The sequence below is a fragment of the Coregonus clupeaformis genome, chromosome 23, assembly GCF_020615455.1.
Source record: "Coregonus clupeaformis isolate EN_2021a chromosome 23, ASM2061545v1, whole genome shotgun sequence".
Lineage (NCBI taxonomy): Eukaryota > Metazoa > Chordata > Actinopteri > Salmoniformes > Salmonidae > Coregonus > Coregonus clupeaformis.
The window spans coordinates 17,578,466-17,595,775 of record NC_059214.1 but is presented as its reverse complement, the minus strand read 5'-3'; the positions used below and the strand labels follow the sequence as shown (position 1 = coordinate 17,595,775).

General features: G+C 43.0%; 1 protein-coding gene across 2 annotated transcripts in view; it reads left to right on the top strand.

Annotated features, from left to right (window-relative positions):
- Positions 1-17,310, top strand: part of LOC121536102 (kalirin) — a 253,582-nt gene that overhangs the window by 152,749 nt on the left and 83,523 nt on the right. For both annotated transcript variants that reach the window (XM_045206551.1, XM_045206550.1), the window contains exons 10-11: positions 379-501; positions 8,814-9,005. In XM_045206551.1, the coding sequence (XP_045062486.1) occupies positions 379-501; positions 8,814-9,005 (315 nt within the window). The remainder of the gene's footprint in view (positions 1-378; positions 502-8,813; positions 9,006-17,310) is intronic.

Genomic DNA, 17,310 nt, shown 5'->3' with positions numbered 1-17,310 from the left:
CTGCTGTCGAGATATATGAATGTATTCCCAGTCTAAGTAAAAGCTTAGCAAAGGGAGAGAATGAAGCTAGACAATATTTCCGAGGCACACTACCTCTGCTTTCCTCCATGGTTTGGAGTTCACAAAACCTCCTCTTCTTTCTCCTTGAAGATGGACTGCTGTCCTGATATAGGGTGACAAAGTGACAGTGGTGACAGATTCCTGGCCCTGAAGCCCACACATGCGTTAGTCTCCTTTTGGAGGCAGAGGGGAGAAGTAACCTGGTCTGAAAACTGGTTAACGTGCATGTGTCTGTCTCCTTTGGAGGCAGGGGGAGGGAAGTAACATGGGCTGAACAGAACACTGGTTAACATGTCTTTCTCTGTGTCACTTGTGCAGGTGATGGACTGGATAGAGAACCATGGAGAGGCCTTCCTTAGCAAACACACGGGCGTGGGCAAGTCCCTCCACCGCGCCAGGGCACTGCAGAAACGCCACGACGATTTTGAGGAGGTGGCACAGGTGAGAGTTCCAGTAGTTTTGCCAATGAGAATATTGTTACGGCCTTGCTAATAGTGTGTCATTGGTCATGCCTTGAATGGTGTGAATCTCCTCCCCACATTGTTGAGGTGGAGTATCTGGTCAAGGATCAGCTTCCCCTCCCCCAAACCTAACCTTAACCATTAGTGGGGAAAATGTTAAGCTGACCCCAGATCAGGGTTTATGGGCATCTTCAGCCTAGTAGTCCTCAGGCATTGTGGATGGCATTTTGAGGTTTAATTGCCTCATCCACGCTACAATATCAACGAAGGCTGCATTTTCTGCAGCATTGTACTACATTTGAACTGCAGCATTGTACTAGATTTGAACTCTGTAGGCTGTTATGTTATTCTGTCTAATGTCAAAGTGCTGAGGTGTCAGTGAAAGGGAAGACAACTGAACACCGTTCCAAGAGAAGACATGGTCAATGAACTGAACACTGACACATTGACACGTTCTATTGTGCTTTTACAGTTTCCTATTACTACTGTTCTAGTGTTCAAATGTGATTCACAGATGGCAGATTTGTATTGTTTTGAAGCAGGTTTGGCTATTATTCAGTGAGGATGTCAATTAAAGCTAGAATCCTTAGTTGCTAAATCCATTTTTGGACTTATAAATGAATCATATATACCCATTGATTATTGAAGAATATAATTTATAAATGTCTTAGTTCAACTGCTGTAGAACATCAGAACCCCAAATATAAGCTTGTTTTACTCCAATATTTGTAAACACCGTAAATGTACACAAACACTGTATAGCCTTAAAACATGGTTAGAACTATACATTTGATATCATGGATGGTCATTCTTTGCATCCATAACTCTGTCTATGAATTTGAGAGTCGTTACATTTTTCCAGCCCCGTCCCTTAGCTTTTAGAGAAACAGGGCTGGGGAGAACACTTTTTTATTGTTTCAATTAAGGATTCTAGCTTTAAACTCAAAATATCGGAATGTTACGATTTTTCGTGGTTAGTTGTGATTGACAAGTGACAGAAAATTAGTATACAATGAGAAATGCATACAGGCGTTAAGAGACTCACAGAAATGGAATCCAAACCTAGTCATTTTAGCTTTAGTATTTTCTTATGGGCTTGGCATACAGGTTTGGTTTTCACAGCCCATTGTAGCTGCAGTCCATATGAGAAAGAAGGAGGCCAGAAGACTTAGACCAAGCAAGAACAAGCTGGAACCAGTCCACTATGGAAATACACTTTCTCATTTCATCACACAGACAAACTGTACGAAGAAAGATGTTCTGCTTTAATAGGCTATATGACTATAGGTCACAAGTAGTACTTGAGAGACAGTGACTGTGTCCCAAATGGCACCCTATTCCCTAGTGCAGTACTTCTGACTAGGGCCCATAAATAAAATAATTGCCAGGCACAATAATTAGACTAAGCTAACCTCCTGAGTGTAATGGTAGCAGCATGAGCCGTGACTAGTGATAACACCAGCGTTAAGGGGATGTGTTTTAATGCTAAATGTATGTGTAATCCTGGTATTACGAAAATGTTTTAGCCCCCCTGATGATGGATTGGCTTGATTAGGGTCACCACTCTTACAAGATGGACAACGTGTCTGTCTTCAGGGCAAGCAGAAGTCTGTCGTTATGTCCCAAATGGCATCCTATTCCCTATATAGTGCACTACTGGTCAAAAGTAGTGCACTATGTAGGGAATATGGTGCAGTTTAGGACACTGTCTGAAAGGCCTGGCCAGGCTTTGATCTGAATATCAGACTCCACATTGTTTACCCTATTTTCTAACTATTTACTTCTCTCTGGGGAAAAGTGTACGAGATGAGGATGTTTAATTCACTCCTACTCCTGAAGGATGGATCAAATGGCTTAATGAATCAAATAAAGCTCTTCATATTGGAATATGTTAAATTTGAGCTCATTAAGATATGTACATATGGCACCATCATCTCCCCATGACACCGCATCAAAGGAGATTGAAACCAAAGTCAGGACTAACAAAATGGGGTGGATCAGACATGGCTAGACACATACACCCACGAGTCCACACAGACAAACGCACACGCACACGCACGCACGAACACAAAGCCTTTCATTGATCTTCAACATAATATCTCATCCAGCAGTTTAGAGCTAATTTAATATCAAAAGAAAAGGATGTTATAAAAAATAAAACTTTATCAAGGCATATTGTCTTAAACCCTCTCTACCATAAGTAATCCTAATGACGCCACATTAGTTAATTATTCAGAGAGGTTGTTCTCAGATTCAATCTGCCATTGTAGATGAATGCCCCCCCGAATGGTGCAGCTCTCTAATGACTGGCCTCAGATGTATTCTGCCTACAAAACATGCGATGGGGATTTGTTTAGGCTGAGCCCTTCTCAATAGGAAGAGAGAGAAAGAGGCACAAAGCTTTTTTTTTCTGGCATCTGGTTATCAAGCTCATAAAAGTCCTGCGCGTGGAACAGATTGAATGAGAGAGAGAGAGAGAGAGACACGACTCCACCTCAGCCCAGCCATATCTGCGAAGGGAAAGCCTGAATGGCATTATTGACTGCACCTCTCTGGAGGGATAAAATAATACAGAAGACAAGGAAGGAGTTCTCCTGATCCGATGAAAGCAAAGTGCTGCCTGGGCTGGGTCTACTGCTGCTGCATGGAATACACCCCACAATGGCTCGCGTCCCAAATAGCACCCTATGCCCTACACAGTGCCCTAGGAATAGGGTGCCATTTGGGACGCAGACTACACTACCATTCAAAAGTTTGGGGTCACTTAGAAATGTCCTTGTTTTCCATGAACGCATACATGAAATGAGTTTGAAATGGAAATATAGCAAAATGCATAGGAAATGTAGTCATTGACAAGGTTAGAAATAATGATTTTTAATTGAAATAATAATTGTGTCCTTCAAACTTTGCTTTTGTCAAAGAATCCTCCATTTGCAGCAATTACAGCCTTGCAGACCTTTGGCATTCTAGTTGTCAATTTGTTGAGGTAATCTGAAGAGATTTCATCTCATGCTTCCTGAAGCACCTCCCACAACTTGGATTGGCTTGATGGGCACTTCTTACGTACCATACGGTCAAGCTGCTCACACAACAGCTCAATAAGGTTGAGATCCGGTGACTGTGCTGGCCACTCCATTATAGACAGAATACCAGCTGACTGCTTCTACCCTAAATAGTTCTTGCATAGTTTGGAGCTGTGCTTTGGGTCATTGTCCTGTTGTAGGAGGAAATTGGCTCCAATCAAGCACCGTCCACAGGGTATGGCATGGCGTTGCAAAATGGAGTGATAGCCTTCATTCTTCAAGATCCCTTTTACCCTGTACAAATCTCTCACTTTACCACCAACAAAGCTCCCCCAGACCATCACATTGCCTCCACCATGCTTGACAGCTGGCATCAAGCACTCCTCCAGCATCTTTTTATTTGGTCTGCGTCTCACAAATGTTATTCTTTGTGAATAGAACACCTCAAACTTCGATTCGTCTGTCCATAACACTTTTTTTTCCCAATCTTCCTCTGTCCAGTGTCTGTGTTCTTTTGCCCATCTTAATCTTTTATATTTATTGGCCAGTCTTTGATATGGCTTTTTCTTTGCAACTCTGCCTAGAAGGTCAGCACCCGGAGTCGCCTCTTCACTGTTGACGCTGAGACTGGTGTTTTGTGGGTACTATTTAATGAAGCTGCCAGTTGAGGACCTGTGAGGCGTCTGTTTCTCAAACTAGACACTCAAATGTATTTGTCCTCTTGCTCAGTTGTGCACAGGGGCCTCCCACTCCTCTTTCTATTCTGGTTAGAGCCAGTTTGCGCTGTTCTGTGAAGGGAGTAGTACACAGCGTTGTACGAGATCTTCAGTTTCTTGGCAATTTCTCGCATGGAATAGCCTTCATTTCTCAGAACAAGAATAGACTGATGAGTTTCAGAAGAACTTGATTTGTTTCTGGCCATTTTGAGCCTGTAATAGAACACACAATTTCTGATGCTCCAGATTCTCAACTAGTCTCAAGAAGGCCAGTTTTATTGCTTATTTAATCAGCACAGTTTACAGCTGTGCTAACATAATTGCAAAAGGGTTTTCTAATGATCAATTAGCCTTTTAAAATGATAAACTTGGATTAGCAAACACAACGTGCCATTGGAACACAGGATTGATGGTTGCTGATAATGGGCCTCTGTACGCCTATGTAGATATTCCATTTTAAAAAATCAGCAGTTTCCAGCTACAATAGACATTTACAACATTAACAATGTCTACACTGTATTTCTGATCAATTTGATGTTATTTTAATGGACAAAAAAATTGCTTTTCTTTTGAAAACAAGGACATTTCTAAGTGACCCCAAACTTTTGAACGGTAGTGTATGTCTATTTGTGTGGGAGGAGTGGTTGTGTGATCTAAGTCACTGCCACTAGAGATCCTGGTTCGAATCCAGGCTCTGTCGTAGCTGGCCGCGACCGGGAGACCCATGGGGCGGTGCACAATTTCCCCAGCGTCGTCCAGGGTAGGGGAGGGAATGGCCGGCAGGGATGTAGCTCAGTTGGTAGAGCATGGTGTTTGCAACACCAGGACTGTGGGTTCAATTCCCACGGGGGGTATAAAAAATAATGTATGCACTAACTGTAAGTCGCTCTGGATAAGAGCGTCTGCTAAATGACTAAAATGTAAATGTAAAAATGAGAATGTGATATAATTCATAGCTGTTCTGGAATTTGCGTGTACTATTGAAAATGTAGATGTGTGGGTTTTAATACAGCCTTTACTATACACCAGTAGATAAGTACATAAGAGCCCTTTAACTGTAATCCTGCTTACTGTATCCATGTCCTTTGAATAGACCCTCCATTGTACCCCGTATAATAAGCTGATCCTCTCTATTCACTATGAATAAATGAGATTTAGGCCAGAGCTCATGCCAATGTGACACAGAGAAGGGATCAGTGTGTGTAAAACTGTTATAGCAATCCTAGGAGGGAGGAAGGGGTATTCTGCTCTACAATACTCACATACAGTGGCTTGAGAAAGTATTCACCTCCCTTGGCATTTTTCCTATTTTGTTGCCTTACAACCTGGAATTAAAATGGATTTTTGGGGGGTTTGTATCATTTGATTTACACAACATGCCTACCACTTTGAAGATGCAAAATATGTTTTCTTGTGAAACAAACAAGAAATAAGACAAAAAAAAGACAACTTGAGCGTGCATAACTATTCACCCCCCCAAAGTCATTACTTTGTAGAGCCACCTTTGCAGCAATTACAGCTGCAAGACTCTTGGGGTATGTCTCTATAAGCTTGGCATATCTAGCCACTGGGATTTTTGCCCATTCTTCAAGGCAAAACTGCTCCAGCTCCTTCAAGTTGGATGGGTTCCGCTGGTGTACAGCAATCTTTAAGTCATACCACAGATTCTCAATTGGATTGAGGTCTGGGCTTTGACTAGGCCATTCAAAGACATTTAAATGTTTCCCCTTAAACCACGCGAGTGTTGCTTTAGCAGTATGCTTAGGGTCATTTTCCTGCTGGAAGGTGAACCTCCGTCCCAGTCTCAAATCTCTGGAAGACTGAAACAGGTTTCCCTCAAGAATGTCCCTGTATTTAGCGCCATCCATCATTCCTTCAATTATCAGTCCCTGCCGATGAAAAACATCCCCACAGCATGATGCTGCCACCCCCACGCTTCACTGTGGGGATGATGTTCTCGGGGTAATGAGAGGTGTTGGGTTTGCGCCAGACATAGCGTTTTCCTTGATGGCCAAAAAGCTCAATTTTAGTCTCATCTGACCTGAGTACCTTCTTCCATATGTTTGGGGAGTCTCCCACATGCCTTTTGGTGAACATCAAACGTGTTTGCATATTTTTTTCTTTAAGCAATGGCTTTTTTCTGGCCACTCTTCCCTAAAGCTCAGCTCTGTGGAGTGTGTGGCTTAAAGTGGTCATATGGACAGATACTCCAATCTCCGCTGTGGAGCTTTGCAGCTCCTTCAGGGTTATCTTTGGTCTCTTTGTTGCCTCTCTGATTAATGCCCTCCTTGCCTGGTCCGTGAGTTTTGGTGGGTGGCCCTCTCTTGGCAGGTTTGTTGTGGTGCCATATTCTTTCAATTTTTTATAATGGATGTAATGGTGCTCCGTGGGATGTTCAAAGTTTCTGATATTTTTTGATAACCCAACCCTGATCTGTACTTCTCCACAACTTTGTCCCTGACCTGTTTGTAGAGCTCTTTGGTCTTCATGGTGCCGCTTGCTTGGTGGTGCCCCTTGCTTAGTGGTGTTGCAGACTCTGGGGCCTTTCAGAACAGGTGTAATAATACACTGAGATCATGTGACAGATCATGTGACACTTAGATTGCACACAGGTGGACTTTATTTAACCAATTATGTGACTTTTGAAGGTAATTGGTTGCACCAGATCTTATTTAGGGGCTTCATAGGAAAGGGGGTGAATACATATGCACGCACCACCTTTCCATTATTTTGTAGAATTCTTTGAAACAAGTTATTTTTTTCATTTCACTTCACCAATTTGGACTATTTTGTGTATGTCCATTACATGAAATCCAAATAAAAATCAATTTAAATTACAGATTGTAATGCAACAAAATAGGAAAAATGCCAAGGGGGATGAATACTTTTGCAAGGCACTGTAAACCTGACAGTACAGGCGAATCAATCCACCTCCACAGCATGCCCTAAGTCACCTATTTTTAATCTTTGTTTTACAATCAATCAAAGCATAGATTTAAAATGTTAAATGTTAGCGCTCTGTTAAACCTTGTCCAGTTTATTTGAAAAAATATGGATGAAGATATTTTGAAGGGGTAAAAAAAAAGATGACCAGTTCAGAATTCTTTGATTGTCTAAAAAAGGCTTAACTGTTGTAACGACTCACTAGGCATGGCTGGTAGGAAGGCATCGAGGAAGAACAATGACAGAAGTCCAACACACAGGGGCACAGTTTAAACCAGGCTAGGCTGGCATATTTATTCAAAATTAAAGGTTCACAAAGCTGGTTCTCAAACATTAACTGAACACAAAACACTCTCCCACTCACCTTAACTGAACCCAGAGTTAGCCTTAACTTTAAAGAAAACTAGATGAGCTGCTACCCAGCTTACCACCTTCACTTGTAGTCCATTCACTTCTTCCTTTGGCGACCACAATGTCCAGGGCTTCAAACAGATGTCTATAGCGCTCAGCCTCCAGCATCCAGCTAGGAGTTCCCCCGTGCTGAACTAAAGCAGGCCCTTAAATTTCCTCAGCTGCGTTGCAGCCTAACGAGGCCGAGTGGCCTCAGGTGTAGGCGTAGCCCTGCAGCCTAGCTTGCTGCCGGCTACAATGCTGGTTGTGGGGCGTGGCTCACGCTCCAAACAGTGGCTTTGCCCGCCCACATCACCGGGGCGCCACACTGTAGATAATCGAAGGTTAGACCCCCACCATACATAGTGTAAATGAGCCGACAGACACAGTAGGTAGAGACACAGATAGGATTTTAATTACATGACTGTGATTATGTGAGGCCCACAGTGTTAAATCTTCTCCAGGGTGCGTGTCACTAGGTAAGGGTCCGCCTTAGCACGTTGAAGCACTAAAAGTATCCCCATATGGAATCTTTATTCCTAAATGGCCCAGAATGCATCCCAAACGGCACTCTACTACCTTTATAGTGCATACATTTTGACCAGAGCCCTATGCACCCTGGTCAAAGGCCTATATCCTATATAGTGCACTACTTTTGACCAGAGCCCTATGCACACTAAAAAGAGTACCATTTGACCCAGTGAATGTGACCTACTGCCAAACCTTACATGAGGTTACCAGTTCCCGAGACTTTGGGTCATCCCATCCTCATCAGATCAGCACGGTGCTACATGTTACACGCTACATGCTAGCCAGGCATTAATCTGTCCTGCCCTGATGGCTGGTGCTCTACTGACTTAGTCCCTACTGCCGTGTTGATCCAGAGGCAACACTTGCCAGGATGTGGGATTACCACGTAGGGATAGCCAGCGATTTACCTTGCCACTCTGCACAGTTTTGGGGCAATTTAGTAGCGGAGGCACCCATCGGAGAGAGAGGTCTTGTCTGTCTGTGGCGGTGGAGGACAGAGAAAGACAGGAGTGCAGTAGTCAGTCAAATCATGCAGCGACAGAGTGCAGACAGACACAATTTTCGACTAACTTGGAGACACCAGAGTTGCAGCAGTCAGATCCTGTAGAGTACATCTTACAGACACAGTTCTCTACATACTTATGTTGCAGTCATCTAATTGAGCTGCCCTTGTCTTCTCTGGGTACCAGAACACCTACACCAACGCAGACAAGCTCCTGGAGGCGGCCGAGCAGCTGGCCCAGACTGGGGAATGTGACCCGGAGGAGATCTATAAAGCAGCGCGGCACCTGGAGGTCAGGATCCAAGACTTTGTCCGGCGGGTGGAGCAGAGGAAACTGCTGCTGGACATGTCTGTCTCCTTCCACACCCACACCAAGGAGGTAAGACCTTTGACCCCTGACCTGCATGACCTGCAGGATGGATCACGTTCTATGTCAGGGAAGTTCTGGGGTTCAGTGACCCATTTTTTATGTATGCATAGTATGGGACAATAGAATGGGATTGGATGTGGTAGGACGCAGTCGCTATCTGTTTCCTTCTGCACCCACACTAAAGATGTAGGAGCCCTGACCTGACCTGCATGATGGATCACTCTACCTGTCTTTAAGAGCAGTGACTTGTCACAGGGTTGAGGCTTGGGGTGGCTTGGTTTATGTCACTGATCACTGCAGACAGACAGACAGACAAACAGACAGACAGGGCATACATACCAGTCGGTCACAGAGGATCGCACCCAAATTAGTTAGCGCAGCCTGATCTATGCCAGATGTGAGAGACCCACCTGGGCACCCTATTCCCTATATAGTGCACTACAATAGCCCACATCCCTGGTCAAAAGTAGTGCACTATAAAAGGAATAGGGTGCGAATCGGGATGCAAATTCTGTCTCTGTGAGGGCTACTTCACAGACCTACCATCATCTCCCCTATACTAATGGCCCCTAATCTTAAACTCTTTAAAATCATAGTGTCCAAATGTTATTTTTGACTTTGAACCTGATTTTGTGATGTTCAGAAATTCACAGATCTCTCTCTCTCTCTCTCTCTCTCGTTCTCTCTCTCTCTCTCTCTCTCTCTCTCTCTCTCTCTCTCTCTCTCTCTCTCTCTCTCTCTCTCTCTCTCTCTCTGTATATATATTTATATATACAGTACCAGTCAAAAGTTTGGACACACCTACTTATTCCAGGGTTTTTCTTTATTTTTACTATTTTCTACATTGTAGAACAATAGTGAAGACATCAAAACTATGAAATAACACACATGGAATCATGTAGTAACCAAAAAAGTGTTAAACTAATTTATTTGAGATTTGAGATTTTTCAAAGTAGCCACCCTTTGCCTTGATGACAGCTTTGCACACTCTTGGCATTCTCTCAACCAGCTTCATGAGGTAGCCACCTGGAATGTGTTTCAATTAAAAGGTGTGCCTTGTTAAAAGTTAATTTGTGGAATTTCTTTCCTTCTTAATGTGTTTGAGCCAATCAGTTGTGTTGTGACAAGGTAGGGGTGGTATACAGAAGATAGCCCTATTTGGTAAAAGACCAAGTCCATATTATGGCAAAAACAGCTCAAATAAGCAAATGAGAAATTACAGTCCATCATTACTTTAAGACATGAAGGTCAGTCAATCCAGAAAATGTCAAGAACTTTGAAAGTTTCTTCAAGTGCAGTCGCAAAAACCATCAAGCGCTATGATGAAACTGGCTCTCATGAGGACTGCCACAGGAAATGAAGACTCAGAGTTACCTCTGCTGCAGAGGATAAGTTCATTAGAGTTAAGTGCACCTCAGATTGCAGCCCAAATAAATGCTTCACAGAGTTCAAGTAACAGACACATCTCAACATCAACTGTTCAGAGGAGGCTGCGTGAATCAGGCCTTCATGGTCGAATTGCTGCAAAGAAACCACTACTAAAGGACACCAATAAGAAGAAGAGACTTGCTTGGGCCAAGAAACACAAGCAATTGACATTAGACCGGTGGAAATCTGTCCTTTGGTCTGATGAGTCCAAATTTGAGATTTTTGGTTCCAACCACTGTGTCTTTGTGAGACGCAGAGTAGGTGAACGGATGATCTCCGCATGTATGGTTCCCACCAGGAAGCATGGAGGAGGAGGTGTGATGGTGTGGGGGTGCTTTGCTGGTGACACTGTCTGTGATTTATTTAGAATTCAAGGCACACTTAACGAGCATCGCTACCACAGTATTCTGCAGCGACACACCATCCCATCTGGTTTGCGCTTAGTGGGACTATCATTTGTTTTTCAACAGGCCAATGACCCAAAACACACCTCCAGGCTGTTTAAGGGTGATTTGACCAATAAGGAGTGTGATGGAGTGCTGCATCAGATGACCTGGCCTCCACAATCCCCCGACCTCAACCCAATTGAGATGGTTTGGGATGAGTTGGACCGCAGAGTGAAGGAAAAGCAGCCAACAAGTGCTCAGCATATGTGGGAACTTCTTCAAGACTGTTGGAAAAGCATTCCTCATGAAGCTGGTTGAGAGAATTCCAAGAGTGTGCAAAGCTGTCATCAATGCAAAGGGGGGCTATTTTGAAGAATCTCAAATATATTTTGATTTGTTTAACACTTTTTGGGTTACTACATGATTCCATATGTGTTATTTAATAGCTTTGATGTATTCACTATTATTCTACAATGTAGAAAATAGTAAAAATATAGAAAAACCCTTGAATGAGTAGGTGTGTCCAAACTTTTGACTGGTAGTGTATATTACTGAACAAAGGGGATGGATGTGATAGATTACCCTAGACAGCGTGTTGTACTACCTTCTTCCCCTAGCAGCTCTTCAGCGTGTAGTGCACTACCTATGGGCCCTGGTCAAAAGTAGTGCACTTTAAAAGTAATATGGTACCATTTTCTATCCCCTTATTGAGGCACTCCTTTGAGCACTGGGACAGGAGGAAGATGTATAGGGTGTAAGCTGGGCTGGCTGACCACTACTTATTGAGGTCTTCTGATTTGACTGATCCATCCTACCCACCATTCCCAAGCCAGAGTCATTATCCTGTGCTGCGGAGTACCATGATTCATCTGTGGAACTTTGGAGCAGTGTGGAGGATATTTGTTTGGTTCAGTTCTCCTAATGGAGCCATCATTCACTAGCTACACACACACATACATACACATAATTCGTGAGCTAGTCCCAGTTATATATGAGAGGTGGGAGTGTGGTTTTAGGAGTCACAGCTGTTCCACACAGTGTAGAGCAGAGGGTGACTAGGGAGAGTGATTGTGTGAAGTATCTTAGCGGCACAGTCTCACTAATGGGAATAAAAATGGCAATGATTTGAAAATCACACATTTTATGGGGAATATACAGTATACAGTGCCTTGCAAAAGTATTCATCCCCCTTAGCGTTTTTCCTATTTTGTTGCATTATAACCTGTAATTTAAATGGATTTTTATTTGGATTTCATGTAATGGACATACACAAAATAGTCCAAATTGGTGAAGTGAAATGAAAAAAATCATTTAAAAATAAATAACGGAAAAGTGGTGCGTGCATATGTATTCACCCCCTTTGCTATGAAGCCCCTAAATAAGATCTGGTGCAACCAATTACCTTCAGAAGTCACATAATGAGTTAAATAAAGTCCACCTATGTGCAATCTAAGTGTCACATGATCTGTCACATGATCTCAGTACATATACACCTGTTCTGAATGGCCCCGGTGTCACGATCGTTGGAGGAAGTGGACCAATGCGCAGCGTGATGAGTGAACATACCTTTGATTTGATTCACCACACGAAACAAAACAACAAAACGATACGTGAAGTCCTAGGTAACAGACACAAACCATACACGGAACAAGATCCCACAAAACACTGTGGAAAACAGGCTGCCTAAGTATTCTTCCCAATCAGAGACAACAAGCAACAGCTGATACTCGTTGCCTCTGATTGAGAACCACCCCGGCCAACACAGAAACACATGAGCTAGATAATCAACCTAGAACACAAAACACATAGAAACAACACACCCTGGCTCAACATAACAGAGTCCCAGAGCCAGGGCGTGACACCCGGAGTCTGCAACACCACTAAGCAAGGGGCACCACCAAGCAATCGGCACCATGAAGACCAAAGAGCTCTACAAACAGGTCAGGGACAAAGTTGTGGAGAAGTACAGATCAGGGTTGGGTTATCAAAAAATATCAGAAACTTTGAACATCCCACGGAGCACCATTACATCCATTATAAAAAATTGAAAGAATATGGCACCACAACAAACCTGCCAAGAGAGGGCCGCCCACCAAAACTCATGGACCAGGCAAGGAGGGCATTAATCAGAGAGGCAACAAAGAGACCAAAGATAACCCTGAAGGAGCTGCAAAGCTCCACAGCGGAGATTGGAGTATCTGTCCATAGGACCACTTTAAGCCGTACACTCCACAGAGCTGGGCTTCACAGAAGAGTGGCCAGAAAAAAGCCATTGCTTAAAGAAAAAAAATAAGCAAACACGTTTGGTGTTAGCCAAAAGGCATGTGAGAGACTCCCCAAACATATGGAAGAAGGTACTCTGGTCAGATGAAACTAAAATTGAGCTTTTTGGCCATCAAGGAAAATGCTATGTCTGGCGCAAACCCAACACCTCTCATCACCCCGAGAACACCATCCACACAGTGAAGCATGGTGGTGGAAGCACCACCTTGAGGGAAACCTGTTTCAGTCTTCCAGAGATTTGAGACTGGGACGAGGTTCACCTTCCAGCAGGACAATGACCCTAACCATACTGCTAAAGCAACACTCGAGTGGTTTAAGGGGAAACATTTAAATGTCTTGGAATGGCCTAGTCAAAGCCCAGACCTCAATCCAATTGAGAATCTGTGGTATGACTTAAAGATTGCTGTACACCAGCGGAACCCATCCAACTTGAAGGAGCTGGAGCAGTTTTGCCTTGAAGAATGGGCAAAAATCCCAGTGGCTAGATGTGCCAAGCTTATAGAGACATACCCCAAGAGACTTGCAGCTGTAATTGCTGCAAAAGGTGGCTCTAGAAAGTATTGACTTTGGGTTGGTGAATAGTTATGCACGCTCAAGTTTTCAGTTTTTTTGTCTTATTTCTTGTTTGTTTCACAATAAAAAATATTTTGCATCTTCGAAGTGGTAGGCATGTTGTGTAAATCAAATGATATAAACCCCACAAAAATCAATTTTAATTCCAGGTTGTAAGGCAACAAAATAGGAGAATGCCAAGGGGGGTGAATACTTTCGCAAGCCACTGTATACGGCTGATATTAAACTGTTTGCTACAATTCTTAAGTCTCCACCTTGTACTATTTCCAACAGCCCACTCTGCAGTCTTTTCCAAAGCCGATTTGTGTTATTCACTGTGTTCTCAGTATAGGTTCAGCTTACCTGACTGGCTTTCTCGTGTCTACATGATGCAGTATGGTAGATTGCTTATGGATAATGATGGGATCCGTGGGATCACTCTGGCAGTCAACAGTAGATATTTTTATTGGAGTTAAGCAAAGGGAAGTGGTAAAGCCATGGGACACCAGAGCTGGATATGAAGTAGTGGTCACACCCAAAATGCCACACCGAAAAAGTGGCCTCCACTTAGACACCTCAGGGCTGCATCCTACATGGCACCCTATCCCCTATATAGTGCACTACACTCTTACAAAAAAGGGTTCCAAAAAGGTTATTCAACTGTCCCCATAGGAGAACCCTTTTGAGTTCCATGTAGAACCCTCTACGTGGAACCAAAATAGGTTCTACCTGGAACCAAATGGGTTCTTCCTGGAACCAAAAAGGGTTCTTCAAAGGGTTCTCCTATGGGGACAGCCGAAGAATCCCTTTAGGTTCTAGATAGCACAATTTTTTATAAGATCGTACTTTTGACCAGTCCTATGGTTGACCATATAGGCCCTGGTCAAACGTAGTGCACTATGGAGGGAATAGGGTGCCATTTGAGACGTAGACCAGACCAGGAAATGTTGTTGGACTCTGATAGAACCGAAACTCATTGTCTTTTTTTTATACTTTATGTTTTGGGCTTTTAAGGGGCTCTGAGAGCTTGCGCTGAAGAAACAAACAAACCTGTGCTAAGAATGGCCTGAGATAAGACTCCTAGAGTCTGATTGTTATCCTGAAAGCCAAGGCCAAATCCATTATTAATGTAGAGACCAAGATGCACCCCAAACTGCACTCTTTTTCCTATGAAGTGCAGTTCAAAACTCACTTTATAGGGCTGGTCAGTAGTAGTGGTCTACGGAGATGGCATTGCTTTTTAAAAGCCTAATGACACGAAATTGCCAGATTACCGAGGGCACACTCACTGCATCAGATGCTTCACTAATGCCACCAAATCCCTATCAATACCGGCTCAACGGACAATTACTGACAACTTTCCACTTAGTGTTACTCGCTTGATGTGGTGTTCCAAGGGGAAGTTTTGTTGATTGTATTTTCTCATCTCACGTAAAAGAAAACGATGCACTCCGCCGAGCATGTTTGATTTACGAAGGGGTAATCACTCCTCCTTAATGTATGAATCTTTTTCATTTTCCTAATCTGCTTTCTCCTCGGCTGCCTCCGCCTTCTGCTCACTCTTATGGTTTTATCTTTATATCGATTTACGTTTAATATACTTTCTACCAGACTAACAGAAAGCAGCAATTAGCTAAAAGAAAGAAGGTTTCAGTCTGCTGTGCTGTGTGAGCTGAAAGAGACTAATTTGCATTCTGGACTGTGGTCTACATGGAGACATGGTGTGCATCCCAAATGGCACCCTATTTCCCTTTATAGCGCACTACTTTTCACCAGTTTCCATACTTTTGACCATGGGCTCTGGTCAAAAGTAGTGCACTTTATAGGGATAGAGTGCCATTTGGGACTTAGCCATGAGTGCTCGGTCGGACTGCACCATCAAACAGATGAGGAAAGCAATCAGAGCCATGATTTAGCAATCACAGAGAGGGACTGTTGGAAAGCCTCTCTCTGTCCGCCACATGTTCACTCAGGGCAATATTATGAGATATGGTTGGGACAAGGCTTTTCCCAAATGGCAACCGATTCCCTACATAGTGCACTACCTGTAGAGGTCCAAACGGCTCATTTAAGTGTTCGTTTAGGCTGCTTGATGTTGGCACACTCTAGCTGTGTCCCAAATGGCAACCTATTCCCTATGGGCCCTGGTCAAAAGTAATGCAGTGCACTATATAGTGAATATGTGTCATTTGGGACGCAAACTAAATGTATGAGCAGGATACTTAACTCTATGGACTCCACATGAAACATAGAATATTGATATGCTCTCAGAGAATGTTCTAAGTGCCTTTTGAGTGGAACATTTACATTGAGCGCCCCCAAATTCATTCCGATGCAGGTGTTTTAGTGTTGATCAGATATAGTGTAAATGAGCTATAGTAATTTAATAATTAATCATTTAGTAATTTCGGTCAAATATAGTGTAAATGTAGGTGCTATAATTTAATATAGGATTACAAACCCAGGATTAAAACTATTAAGCACAACCTATTTCACCCTAATCCCATGTCTTAATTCAGATTCATGATGAAATCTGTGTAAGTGTGCCGTGTGTGTTTGTACAGTATATTCTATTACAGTATTACAAACCTGGGATTACAAATATTATGCACAACCTATTTCACCCTAATCCTATGTCTAATCCTAATTCAGGTTTATGGTGAAATCTGTGTGTAAATGTGTGGTAGCTGTTTGTGCTGGTCATGCCCAGTGCAGCACAACACAGCCAGGATCCTTTAGCTACAGCAGCAGACACACAGAGAAGCATGTTTAATTCTGAGCGAGCTCAGATCAGTCATGGGGAGCAGTTACCATGGGAACCACCAAGATGGCAACGCCACTCTCTGCTTTATGATTTTTCTTAACCGTTTGCAACACAGAGAATTCCCTCTGTATGTGTATATAGTCACAATCATGAGTGAAGAGAGGCATTTTTCTCAGCAAAACTACTTGGAAATGTACTGGTTCCAGTGAAAATGATGACAGTGGATATGTCCCAAATGGCACCCTATTCCCTATACAGTGTACTACCTTTGACCAGAGCCCTATAGGAATATGGATAGGGCCCTGGTCAAAATGAGTGCCCTATAAAGGGAATAGGTTGCCATTTGGGATGCAGACAGTATCTCACTGGAGGGAGATGATGACATTAGTATCCTGAAGTGTTCTTTTGTACACCATTCTTTAAGAATGTGGTTCCTGGAATACAATTTGTCTGTTAGTGTTCATTAATTGTGTCATACTAGATCTTATCATTGTACTTATCTGATTCAATGATTAGGCTATGCTTGTTTTGTCTCCCTCATTGCAGTGTTTCAAACAACACTTGAGCACCCACTACAACGAGAGTCATCTCATCTTGAGTCATCTCCATCTTCCAATTATTTTATTATCTATGGAGGAACACTTAGCAAGCAGTACATTTATGGCTTGCTGCACTAGGGGTAAAATGCTGTTATTGTCATGGCTAAAATAATTAAACTCTCCATACTAGATAAACTGTTATGAGTGTAACTCATTTCACACGCGTGCGTGCGCGTGCACACACACACACACACACTGCACCCTGAGAGAGAGAGAAGGGCAGAGCAGCATTACTTTTACCATAATGTCCTATGAATATGCTTTGAGGAACAGCAGGCCTAGCAGGCCAAAGCTATGTCCAG